The sequence below is a fragment of the Pipistrellus kuhlii genome, unplaced genomic scaffold, assembly GCF_014108245.1.
Source record: "Pipistrellus kuhlii isolate mPipKuh1 unplaced genomic scaffold, mPipKuh1.p scaffold_m20_p_30, whole genome shotgun sequence".
Classification (NCBI taxonomy): Eukaryota; Metazoa; Chordata; class Mammalia; order Chiroptera; family Vespertilionidae; genus Pipistrellus; species Pipistrellus kuhlii.
Window position 1 is genome coordinate 3,267,675 of NW_023425530.1, and position 12,423 is coordinate 3,280,097.

At 47.1% G+C, this 12,423-nt stretch overlaps 1 protein-coding gene across 1 annotated transcript in view; it reads left to right on the forward strand.

Annotated features, from left to right (window-relative positions):
- The window catches only part of VAV1 (vav guanine nucleotide exchange factor 1), a 56,828-nt gene extending 45,238 nt beyond the window's left edge, over positions 1-11,590 (forward strand). Inside the window, exons 23-27 of the mRNA XM_036459682.2 lie at positions 3,176-3,292; positions 6,321-6,408; positions 8,368-8,482; positions 9,758-9,909; positions 11,283-11,590. Of these exons, the coding sequence (XP_036315575.1) occupies positions 3,176-3,292; positions 6,321-6,408; positions 8,368-8,482; positions 9,758-9,909; positions 11,283-11,336 (526 nt within the window). The 3' untranslated portion in view covers positions 11,337-11,590. The remainder of the gene's footprint in view (positions 1-3,175; positions 3,293-6,320; positions 6,409-8,367; positions 8,483-9,757; positions 9,910-11,282) is intronic.
- Positions 11,591-12,423: the final 833 nt, after the last annotated feature.

Here is a 12,423-nt window from a genome sequence, read left to right on the forward strand (position 1 = left end):
GCAGCCTTCTGGTGTACAGGTGACACTCAACCAACTGAGCCACACTGGCCAGGGCTGTATTCATTTTTAAAATTTGTATTGATTGATTGATTTTAGAGAGAGAGAAACATCGATTTGTTGTTCCACTTATTTATGCATTCATTGGTTGCCTCTGGTATGTGCCTGACCAGGGACTGAACCCACAATCTTCGTGTATCAGGATGGAACTCGAACCAATGAGATACCAGGTCAGGGCCACATTCATTTTTTAAATTGAGGTGAAATTCACATAACATAAAATTAACCATGTTGAGCCCCAGCCAGTTTTGCTCAGTAGATAAAGCATCGACCCAAAGACTGAAGGGTCCCTGGGTTGACTCCAGTCAAAGGCACGTACCTCTGTTGCAGGCTCAATCCCCAGATCCCCAACCCTGGTTGGGGCATATATGAAAAGCAACCCTTCAATATGTCTCTCTCACATCGATGTTTCTTTTCTCTGTCTCTCCCCACCTTTCCACTCTCTCTAAAAGTCAATGGGAAAATATCCTTGGATAAGGATTTTTTTTTAATGACCATTTTAAGTATAATTTATATTCATGTTTATATTTATATTACATATTTATCATTATACTAGTATCTCTGCGCATGAATCTGTGTGCCAGTAGTTCACCAGGAGCTTGCTGCCGCACTCCTGTAGTTCCCCCCGCCCCCCCAATCCCCCTCATAGCTTACCGCCCTGCCCCTCCTGTAGCTCTCCGATGCTCACTTGTAGCTCACTGCCCCACCCTCCTGCTGACCCGCGATCCAGTTGTTACGCAGTTGGTTGTTACGCTTCATGGCAAAATGACCATTTGCATATTACATCTTTATTATATAGGATATCATCTATAGTTATACATTATCTAGAATTAATACCTATTTGTGTTATGTTTATATTTATAGTATACATTAATACTCATTTATATATTGTCTATAATTATGTGTCTGTAATTAACACTTGTTACATGGTCACATTTATAGCATACATATATACATATTCACATTTATATATTATTTAGTTATATATTATCTATAGTTACCATATTATTTGTGTTATATATTTACATTTGTGGCATAAACATATGTATATTCACATTTACATATTATTTATAATTATATGTAATCTATAATTAGTATACTTATATACATTTACACTTACAACATAAATATACCCATAGTGACAATTATATTCAACTAGAGGCTCAGGGCACAAATTCGTGCACAGGTGGGGTTGGCTGGCCCTCCTTAATCGGGGCCATTGGGCCAGGCTGGCAGGGAGGAGGGACCATGGGAAGTTGGTGGGCCAGCCCTGCCCCCAATTGAGGCGGGGGGCGATCGAAGGTGGGGCTGGCTGTGGAGAGGGGTTGTGGATGGTTGGCGAGCTGGCCCCCACCCCTTGTCAAAACTCCTGATCAAGGGGACAATTTGCATATTAGCCTTTTATTATATAGGAAGGATGACACTTTAGTACGTTCCCAGGGATGTGTGTATATTATTTCTTTCTTGCTGAAAAACATCTTCATAACCCCAAAGAAAGCCCTGCCCCCATGAGCAGTCACCTCCCTTCCCTCCCCAGCCCCTGGCCACCACTAACCCACTTCCTGTCTCTGGATGTGCCTGCTCTGGGCTTTTCACATGAATGGAATTACACACTGTGTGGCTTTTTGTGTGTGGCTTCTCTAACTGAGCATCACATGTTCAAGATTCATCCATGTCATAACTAGTGTCAGGACTTTGCTCCTTTTTTATGGCTGCTTTTTTAGTCTTCATGACTTTTAAAAACATTACATTAAAATACTACTTTTAAAAATCAAATTTATTGAAATGGCCTTGGTTAATAACATTATCTAAGTTTTAAGTGTATAATTAAAAAAAATCTATATCTATATCTATCTATATCTATATCTATATCTATATCATCTATATCTATATCTATCTATCTATCTATCTATCTATCTATCTATTGATTTCAGAGGGAAGGAGAGAGAGAGAAACATCAGTGACAAGAGAGAATCATTGATTGGCTGTCTCCTACACACCTCCACACCCAAGATCGAGCCCAAAGCCCAGGCATGTGCCCTGACCCAAAATCAGACCATGATCTCCTGGTTCATAGGTCAATGCTCTACCCCTGAGCCATGCTGGCTGGGCTGCCTTTATGTTTTGTTGATGGGGTTTTTTTACTGTGCAGAAACTTTTTCGTTTGATATAGCCCCATTCAGTTATTTTTGCTTTGATTTCCCTTGCCTCTAAGGCGGAGTTCATAAAATTCTCTCCGAGACCAAGGTCTATTAAGTTTAGTACCCATGTTTTCTTCTTTGTGGTTTTAATATTTTAGGTCTTATATTTACGTCTTTAATCCATTTTAAGTTAATTTTTATGGGCGGTGTCAAATAGCAGTCTAGTTTCATGGCTTCCTAATTTTCCCAACACCATTTATTGAAGTGGCTTTTCTTTTCTCTGTTATATGCTTTTGACTCCTTTGTCAAAAATTAGTTGCCCATACACATGTTGGTTTATTTCTTGGGCTCTCAATGTTGTCCCACTGGTCTGTGCGTCTGCTTTTCTGCCAGGACACCGTTTTGATTGGTGTAGCTGTGTAGTAGACTTTGAAGTCAGGGTTGCTAATACCTCTGACTTCGTTCTTTTTTTCTCAGGACCACTTTGGCTATTTGGGGTCTTTGGTGGTTCTTTACAAATTTGATAATTTTTTTGTTCTATTTATTTAAAAAAAAAAATGCCGTTGGGGTTTTGGTGAAGATTGCGTTAACTCAGTACAGTGCTTTAAGTAATATGGCCATTTTAACTATGTTGGTGCTCCCAATCCATGAACATGGAGTATCTTTTCATTTCTTTGTGGCTTCTTCCATTTCTTTCAACAGTGTTAAGTACTACTTATTATTTATCCTAATGGCTGAATTTTTTGACAACCCTCCCTGCCCTTTAAATTGCAATCTAGTTTCACTGCTTCCTAATTTTCCTCTGGATGCTGGCCACTGCCTCCTCTGGACTTCTTTTGGTGTCTAAGGGTGGTTGGACTTGGGCTGTCACCAACTTAGAAGTCACAAGGATTAGGAGAAGACGTGACCCCATATGGCCATAGGGGGCCGCAGGCATGGGGGCTGTGCAGACCTCTCTCCTTGGTGTGTTTTGGCAGGTACGCCGGCCCCATGGAGCGCGCCGGAGCAGAAAGCATCCTCACCAACCGCTCTGACGGGACCTTCTTGGTGCGGCAGAGGGTGAAGGACGCGGCCGAATTTGCCATCAGCATTAAGTAATACTTCCCTCCCGGACCCACCTCTCCTTGTGACCTGGGTGACTCGGGTGGCTGGGAGGAAGGGAATGTACAGTCTCAATCAACATCTTTTCTTTCTTTTCTTTCTTTCCTTCCTTCCTTCCTTCCTTCCTTCCTTCCTTCCTTTCTTTCTTCCTTCCTTTCTTTCTTTCTTCCTTTCTTTCTTTCTTTCTTTCTTTCTTCTTTTTATTGTTTGTAAGAGAACATTTATATGGCAAATTACAGAGGTAGAAAAAGTAATTCCCAGAAGAAATGGGCTTAGGAAACAAGTTATAGAGGTCAAGGACCGCCCTTGGAGCTTGGGAGTGAGGGAGGGGGTGGGGAAAGAGAAGGCACCATGTGCTCCTGGATGGGAGAGCGCCAATAACCTTGCATTCAACCCTGGGGTCCTGAGTGCATTGAAACAAATTTATTTCCTTTAAATCACTGACAACCCGCAAGAAAGAGAGATGTTTCCTAAGGAGGTTCCAAAAGGCATTGATCACCCTGCTAGTGCAGTGGTGGGCAAACTCATTAGTCAGCAGAGCCAAATAGCAACAGTACAACAACTGAAATTTCTTTTGAGAGCCAAAAACCGACTTCTGCGCAGGGGCCACCAAGTTTCAATCGCACTTCCACACATGGGATTTTGTGGAAGAACCACACTCAAGGGGCCTGTGGCTCGCGAGCCGCGGTTTGCTGACCACGGCCCTCGGAAGAGGCAGAGCAAGGAATCACACCATCCTGTCTCTTGTGCTCCTCTGGCTGCTGAGGCCAGCTGCTGGCTCAGGGTGACTCACTTCCTGGGAGGTTTTGTAGTTGTGTCTCACCATCCTAACCAGGGGCCTGCCCCGTGGGGATCTTCTGCTGCCTGGATCTCCAGAGACTTTGCATTTGTTTCTGGGGGACCCACGAGCAGATTCATTCATTGCCCTTTGGGCTGATTCCTTAGTTTTCTCAGACGACACACGCCGGCTCAAGTTCAGGCTCCTGGTGATGGAAACAAGGAAATGGAGTGATCCTGGCTAAGACACCCAAGATAGAGTGAGGAGGCTCTTAGGGAAGGGGGGCCCTGCAGGGCCTGGTCCCCCCTTCTCAGGGCTGCTACTAAGTTGTTAACCTGTTGCTAAACTGAGCTCCAGGCTGAGCCATAAACATCCTGGAACAACTGAGGCCTGGAATTTGGACCGGACCTCCTCCTTGTCGTGTTCACCCCCTTCCATTGCATATTTAAACAAACGAAGCTCTGGTCACTCGGCCAGCAGCTCTTTATTTGCAGGAAAGAAAGAATGAGGCATCAAGGATTTTGCCTTGACAGACCTTGCCTTTGTTTGTTCTCTCCTGGAACACGATTTGGGTTGATACCTGCAAAACCTGTGTCTCCAGGGCTGCAACTTTTTGCTTAAATGAATGCCTTTTGTTCTTTATGTCAGTCTGAACCTCCCCGTGGTGGACACCACAGACCTTCCTGAGGGCAGGCTGAGGTTATGAATTCGCAAGGGCCGCTTTCTGTTTGGGGGCCGAGACAGACAAGATGCTTATCATCCTGGCTGCGCTGATGGAGGGCGGTTTTTTTAGCCCCCCCCCCCCCCCTTTTCCTGAAGGCAAAGCTTTTTTCTTTTTTGATATATTTTATTGATATTTTACAGAGAGGAAAGAAGAGGGATTGAGAGTCAGAAACATCAATCAGCTGCCTCTTGTACACCTCCCACTGGAGATGTGCCCACAACCAAGGTACATGCCCTTGACCGGAATCGAACCCGGACCCTTCAGTCTGCAGGCCGACACTCTATCCACTGAGCCAAACCAGTCAGGGCGAAGGTGAAGCTTTAAAAAAAAAAAAAAATATATATATATATATATATATATATATATATATATATATATGTATATGTATGTATCTTTATTGATTTCAGAGAGAAAGGAGAGGGAGAGAGAGATAGACACATCAATGATGAGAGAATCATTGATTAGCCACCTCCTGCATGTCCCCCACTGGGGATCAAACCTGCAACCAGGGCATGTGCCCTTGACCAGAATAGAACTTAGGACCCTTCAGTCCACAAGTGCACGAATGTCGTGCACTGGGTCTCAGGCCAACTCTCCACCTGGAGGGACGCCGTAACTCTTCGCGTGTCTCTGTGATCATCGAGACATAAGCTTCCTGGTTCCCAAGATCAGCGACTCCTTAGGGTCACAGTTCATGCTTACTGCTTCGTTTTTAGTTTTGTCCTCATTTCTGGCATCTGGGCATTTCCCCTTTTTTTTTCTTGAGAACTCAGCACTTTTCTCCTTGGCATTTCTAGGGGTTTTCTGTGTGGGAGGAGGTTTGGTTTCCCAGTTCTCCAAACAGGCCGAAGTGACCGTCTCTTGCACATCCTCTGCTCTGAGGCCTGCATGTGGTTTAAGCTAGACATTGTAAGTCTGGTCCTCGCTATTGTAGACCAGCGATGTTCAACCTTCTTCATCTTGTGGCACATAAACTAACTACCCGAGTTCTGTGGCACACAAAAAATACTTTTTTTTTTTTTTTGCCAATCTTACCAAAAAAAAAGTATAATTTTGATTCATTCACACTGGACGGCTGTTGTGTTGTCATTTCTAAATTTGACAATCTAATGGAAAAGAGGGCAGTGCCCCTGACTAAAGAGCCAGGCATTGCCTGTTTTAAAAATTGTTGCGTCACATGGGTTGAAAAATCACCGTTCTAGAACATTCCTTTCTCTGTAAAAATCTGACTTCTCAACAACCCTGTGAGTGCAGGAAGATGACTCCTGTTATCTTAGGACAATCTGGAGCCTTAGAGGAAGAAATGGAGGCTTAGAGCAGAAAAGGCCCGAGGGAAGGAACCGGCTGGTGCAGCCGGAAGCAGCTTCTGTCTTAGGCTCTCCCGGTAGCCCCCTCCCTGAAGCAGCCCAGACTGCTTTTTCCATGGTTTGGGGGATAGCCTGGGGCTGAGGTTTGGCTGAGTAGGGGCCTGGGTCCCCAGCCTCAATGACCGTCTCGCCCACTCTCTCACTGCCTCCAGGTACAATGTTGAGGTCAAGCACATTAAAATCATGACGGCAGAAGGACTGTACCGGATCACGGAAAAGAAGGCCTTCCGGGGGCTGGCGGTAAGGGCCCATCTCCCCCTAGCTCCAGTTTTCCAGGATGAAGGCAGGACCTTTCCTGAAGCTCCGTCTTGAGACGACCTCCCTCTTATCCATATTCACAGTGGCCCCTCTAAGGGCACTTTGGATCAATTGGCCTTAAATGCAATCCCCTAATGACCAATAATGATGATGGTGATGGTAATCCTATATCATAAAAGGGTAGTATGTAAGTCCACCAAACGGCAGAATGACCAGTTGCTATGATGCACACTGACCACCAGGAGGCAGATACTCAATGCAGGAGCTGCATGCTGGTGGTCAGTTTGCTCCCACGGGGGGGGGGGGGGGGGGGGGCACTGCTCAGCCACAAGTTGGGCTGAAGGCTGGCGAGCACAGTGGCAGTGGCGGGAGCACTAAGGATGTCCAACTGCCCCATACCTTCTTCATCTTGTGGCATGTCCAAGATGGGGAGCGGGCCTAAGCCATCAGTCAGACATCCCCTGAGGGCTCCCAGATGTGAGGGGGTATAGGCCAGGCTGAGGGACCCCACCCCCAAATGCACGAATGTCATGCACTGGGCCTTAGTAATAGTAATAAGTAACAGCAGTGAGCATTGACAGAGCACTCACTGAGTGCCACACAGGTTATAGATAGGACATCAGTGAATCCCCTCAAAACTCACTCTCTGAGTTCCCATTTCACAGATGGGTGAACCTGAGACGAGTGGGGTCTCTGTATTTGTCAGACTTGAAGATTTGGCTCTGCCTAATCTGTTTCATGATCATCTGACTGAGCATGAGCCCTGACCAGGCATGGAACCAGAAACCTTTTGGTTCATGGGACTACGCTCCACCAACTGAGCCACTCCCGCCAGGCCAGGAGCCCTTCTTAATAGATATCTTCTTTCTCAGGGTCCATTTGGGCATCTTTGGAATCTAGAACTCTAAAATGCAAGCGTGTCATTTTACAGAATATCCCTTAGTTGTTTACTTATTATTGGAATCAGCTTAAGCAGTTGTGTAATAAATACTCCTAAGTGCAATGCATCTGGGAATTGAACTCAGATCACTCATATTTCAGAAGCCAGCACTTAGCTGCTCTGTTCCACTGCCTCCCGAGAGGCGGAATTCTGGATCCACGCTCTTCCAGCCATGGGACCCTGACCAAGGAACTTGGCTTCTCTGTGACTCATTTTCACCATTTATAAAACACATGGTACCACGAACACATTCCCCTCGGGAGTATTAGGAGATTTGGATGATGTATGGTTGCACTAGGGCCAGCACATATTAGGAGCTTAATTATTATCATTATAACTAGAGGCCCAGTGCATGGAATTCATGCACTGGGGGTGGGGGGCCCTCAGCCTAGCCTGTGCCCTCTCGCAGTCCAGGAGCTTTTGGGTAATGGGCCTACGCCATCAGTCAGACATCCTTAGCACTGCCACGGAAGTGGGAGAGGCTCCCACCACTGCGGCTGCACTCACCAGCCTGTGAGCCCAGCTTCTGGCAGAGCAGTGCTAACCCTGTGGGAACACACTGACCACCAGGGGGCAGCTCCTGCATTGAGTGTCTGCCCCCTGGTGGTCAGTGTGCATCATAACAACCAGTCGTCTGCTGCTTAGTCGATTTGCATATTAGCCTTTAATTACATAGGATTAATTATAAAAATAAGGCTCCTGGCCACCCGCATGGGGGTCCGGTTTGATTTTGGTGAGGTGGTCGTTAGATTGGTTGATTATTGTGTAAGTGTGTCAAATTGGTTATTAGAGGAACTGGCTTTAGGCAATGTGGTCTCTTCCCTATAAAATGGCCCTGGCTGTGCAGTAATGGAATGAGTTTCCTATCCTGGGGATTACTCCAGGAGTCACTTGCCAGGGAGGCCCTGCTTCATGGAAGGAGTTGGGCGTGGCTCCCTCCAGGGCTGCCCCCTCAGGCGTGGGCCTGCTGGGACAGCATCTGTCCTGCTGCCCCCTGCCAGGAGCTGGTGGAGTTTTACCAGCAGAACTCCCTGAAGGATTGCTTCAAGTCGCTGGACACCACCCTGCAGTTCCCTTTCAAGGAGCCCGAGAGGAGAGCCATCAGCAAACCCACAGGTAGGATGCTTCAGGCTGGGGCCCTGCAGCCTCAGCTCCTTCACATGGTGGAGAGAACGCTGGGGGACACCATGGACATTCCTTCTGGTGGACACGGGGAGGTCCTATCTGTCAACCAGCAGGGACCCTTCCTACTCCTGTCTGTCCCTCTGCTCTTGAGTGGTTTGCATAGGTGGACCGGGCTATTTTTTTTATATTGGGGAAGATGAGGCCATGAGGCAGCGTCCTCACCTGTTCCTTTTAAGCCTATATTTTTGTAACAATACCAAGGATTTACTAGCCTTCTCCGACAACAAGGCACCTCCTTCAGCGCACTTCACCTTCCCCTTTTCTTTGCATCTCTTACCCATGGGATTTGTTGAAATTATCTGGAATGTTGGATGTACGTTTCTATAATTTAAAATAATTATGACATATGTTTATGAATCCTTTCATAGCAATTGAATCGGACTTGTAAAAACAGAATCAAGAATTACTTAGACCCTATATTTCTTGTTTCCTATGTTTTTCTTTATTTTTTTTAATTTCTTATTTTGATTCAAATTTTGTTTTCCTGGCATGCATTCTGAAGTATGCTTTTCAGAAAAGTCATATGGGCTGCGTGGTGCCTGAATTTTTTATGTCCAAAATGTTTTTTTTTAAAGATATTTAAGAAGTAACTATCATTAAACTATTGGATGACTGAAAAAGCAAAACAACATAACATGAGGACTCCAAGACAAAAATTATTTCTGTTCACAGCACCAAATTGAATAAATGTTTCCGTCTGCCTGCACGTTACTAATTTGTACTGGCATAGATACTGATGTCCAACCTTACCATAGTTGCAGAAATGCTACAAACTAACTACAGTATCACTTACATTGTACTATGAAGAGTTCTCTGTGTCTTTTACCCCCCTGCTTATCTTTCTCCCATTTCCTCTTTTCTGACTCTCTTGGTCCTTCTGAAAAATGATTAATATTTAATAGCTTAAAATGTTTTCTTTTCCACATCATGTCTCTGTTTCCCTTTACTATAAATCTATACAAACCATCTTAAACATTTTTATGGTGTTATTTTCTAAATCTGGACGCCGGTTGGGCTGTAAGGGTGGCTTTGGGAGTACAGCTGTGTCCCCTCGGAGGGCGGGGCACCCAGCCCCGATCAGAGAAGCATTGAAGGACCCTTCACCCTAGTGGTACCCTCTTGAGAGCATCATCCTCCCTCTGCGCCTGGATGGTGGGCCGGGTGTCTGCCCGCGGCTTCTCACCACGTCTGCTCTCCCCTCCACAGCAGGGAGCACCAAGTATTTCGGCACAGCCAAAGTCCGCTACGACTTCTGCGCCCGGGACCGATCAGAGCTGAACCTCAAGGAGGGTGACATTGTCAAGATCCTTAACAAGAAGGGGCAACAGGGCTGGTGGCGAGGGGAGATCTATGGCCGGGTGAGTGAGGGCAGAGCTTGGCATCTCAGGCAGCCTGGCCACACTGGGCTGGAATGAGGGGCTGGAGGAGCTGGGGCATGGCTCACAGGAGGCCTCACCTGGTGAAGGGGAGCGAGGCACCTAGGGGTTTCATTCATTGACGCAACTTGCATTTAGTACTTACTGAGCATCTACTATGTGCTAGACCTGCTGAGTGCCGGGAGACGGAAATGAACACAGTGCAATCACTCCCCTCAGGAAACTCTCGGTCTAGTGAAGAGGACAAAACTGTAATCAAGGAGGGACAACAGCCAGCATTGTGGTGGGGGATTGCAGGGCAGAGTGAAAACCCTAAGGGTGCAGGTCAGGACAGCTTGTAGGCGGCCAAGCTGACTGCTGAGGGCTTTTTGTCTCTTGTTCACTGGAGTATCACCAGTGCCTGGAACAGTTCATTGGTGATACTCCAGTGAACAAGAGCCACTCCAGTAGGTGCTCCATAAAATACTGAGTGCATGAAGAGGCGGAGCTGGGGTTAACCACTTTTTCCTGCCTGAATTCAGACGGTCAGGAGGTACCTCGAGATTCCTCACAAACAGGTTGTTTCTGCCGGGTGTTTTAATTTTTGTTTTGAACCCCTAACCTCTGGAGTGCTGCCTCACTTGTAACGGTTTCTCAGGAATAATTGTTGACTAAAGACAAAGAATGGGTTAGAAGCTTATGTTCTACTGAGGGGAAGCTTGTGAAAAAGTGACTCGGAATACTGCTTAGGTGAAGAGTTTAGTTAAAGGCCATGAAGGGTAAGGTCAGTCTGCAGTAGAAGACAGTTAGGGTTTGAGAGAGCCTTTTGGGGTGTTTAGGAAAGTCTAAGCTGTAAAGCATGTATCCGTCCAGCCTGGCATCCATCCATGCATCCATGCATCCATCTATCCATCCACACAACCATGCATCCTTTCAACAAATATTCTTTAAGTTTATACTGAGTGCCAGGAATGCTTCTAGGCTCTGGGCACTCAGTGGTGAATAAGACACAAGAATCTCTGCTTCATGGAGTTTATATTGTAGTGTTTGTGTGTGGGAAGAGAGGGAGACAGGTAACAAGTCCATAAATAATAACATAAACAATCACCAGATGGCGGTAAGGGCTGTGGGGATGAGTGGGGGTTGCCATTTTAAACTGGAAGTCCTTACTGGTAAGGCAATGTGTGAGTAGAAAACGGTAGGAGGTGGGGGTGGTTGGCGGTGTGTGTGTCTGAGGGGGCATTTTCTGGGGAGGAAGGTATGGTCGGTGCACCAGCCCCGAGATGGAAGAAACACGTACGAATGCCTGCTGTCCCGAGGAACTGCGGGAGGGACGGTGCACAGGCGGTCCTGACCCCTTCCGCCTCTCCTTCCAGATTGGCTGGTTCCCTGCTAACTACGTGGAGGAGGATTACTCCGAATACTGCTAGCTCTGGCATACAGGCAGGAGGACGAGATGCTGCAGGCTGTGAGCCCGAGATGAGCAGGCTGTGCGGCCGGGGACTGTGACAGGTCCCAGCGGGCGGAACACCCGAGATGGACGATGGAGGGCCTGCGTCCCAGCTGACAGGGCCTCGGGGGGTGATGCCCGGCCGTGGTTAATTTATAACACACTGATTTCCCCTGCGGGCTCCTCGGGCAGGTGGGGCTCAAGGCAAGCGCTTTGAATAAAATGATGAATGGAGGGCCTGGCGTTGTTCAGGGGCCCGGGAAGGGCAGAAGGGGAAGGGATGCGGGGGCACAGACAGATGCACCCACTGAACCCTGCCTTCCAGCCGTACCACCCTTTCTGCCATTTAAAATAGGACCTGAGGGCCCTAGCAGATGGTTTGGCTCAGTGGATAGAGCATCGACCTGCGGACCAAAAGGTCCCAGTTCGATTTCGGTCAAGGCCACATGCCTGGGCTTAGTCCAACGTGCAAGAAGCAGCCGATCAATGATGTTTCTATTTCTTTCTTCCTTCCTCTATGAAATATTACAAAAAAAAAAAAAAAAAAAAAAAAAAAAAAACCTCTGAAGAAGGAAATGGCCCTCCAGGTAGCAGGAAAGCATTTGACACTCATAGACGCTCGTTCACAAAGCGTCACTCGCGTTTGCTTTCTCTTTACCGGAACGGGATTGCTAGTTGCAGCCCCTCTATTGCTGCTGGGCCATCAACACTTTGTCCCAATTGAGTCTGGGTCTCCTTAGTCAGTTCTCCCCAGGGTCATGTTGACATCCTGGGGGCTGTGGCCCCGGGGTGATGGGGAGACCACTGGGACCTGGTGCCGTTCGGCGGTCATCCTGCCACCTGCTGAGCGATCGTGGCTTCTGCCTCACCTGTGCTTCCTCTGTGGCTTCCACCTCCTCCTCGAGCTGTTTCTCCTTGAAGGTTGGGTGGGATGACTCTACCTTCAGGGTTGCCCTGGGTGGTCATTGGCAACCCTTTTCCTTGACCAAAGCATCCTGGTTGGGATGATACGTTATATGGTCACTGTCTTAGACTGGACTTTTCCAGAGGCAGAGCCCAGGCAAGGA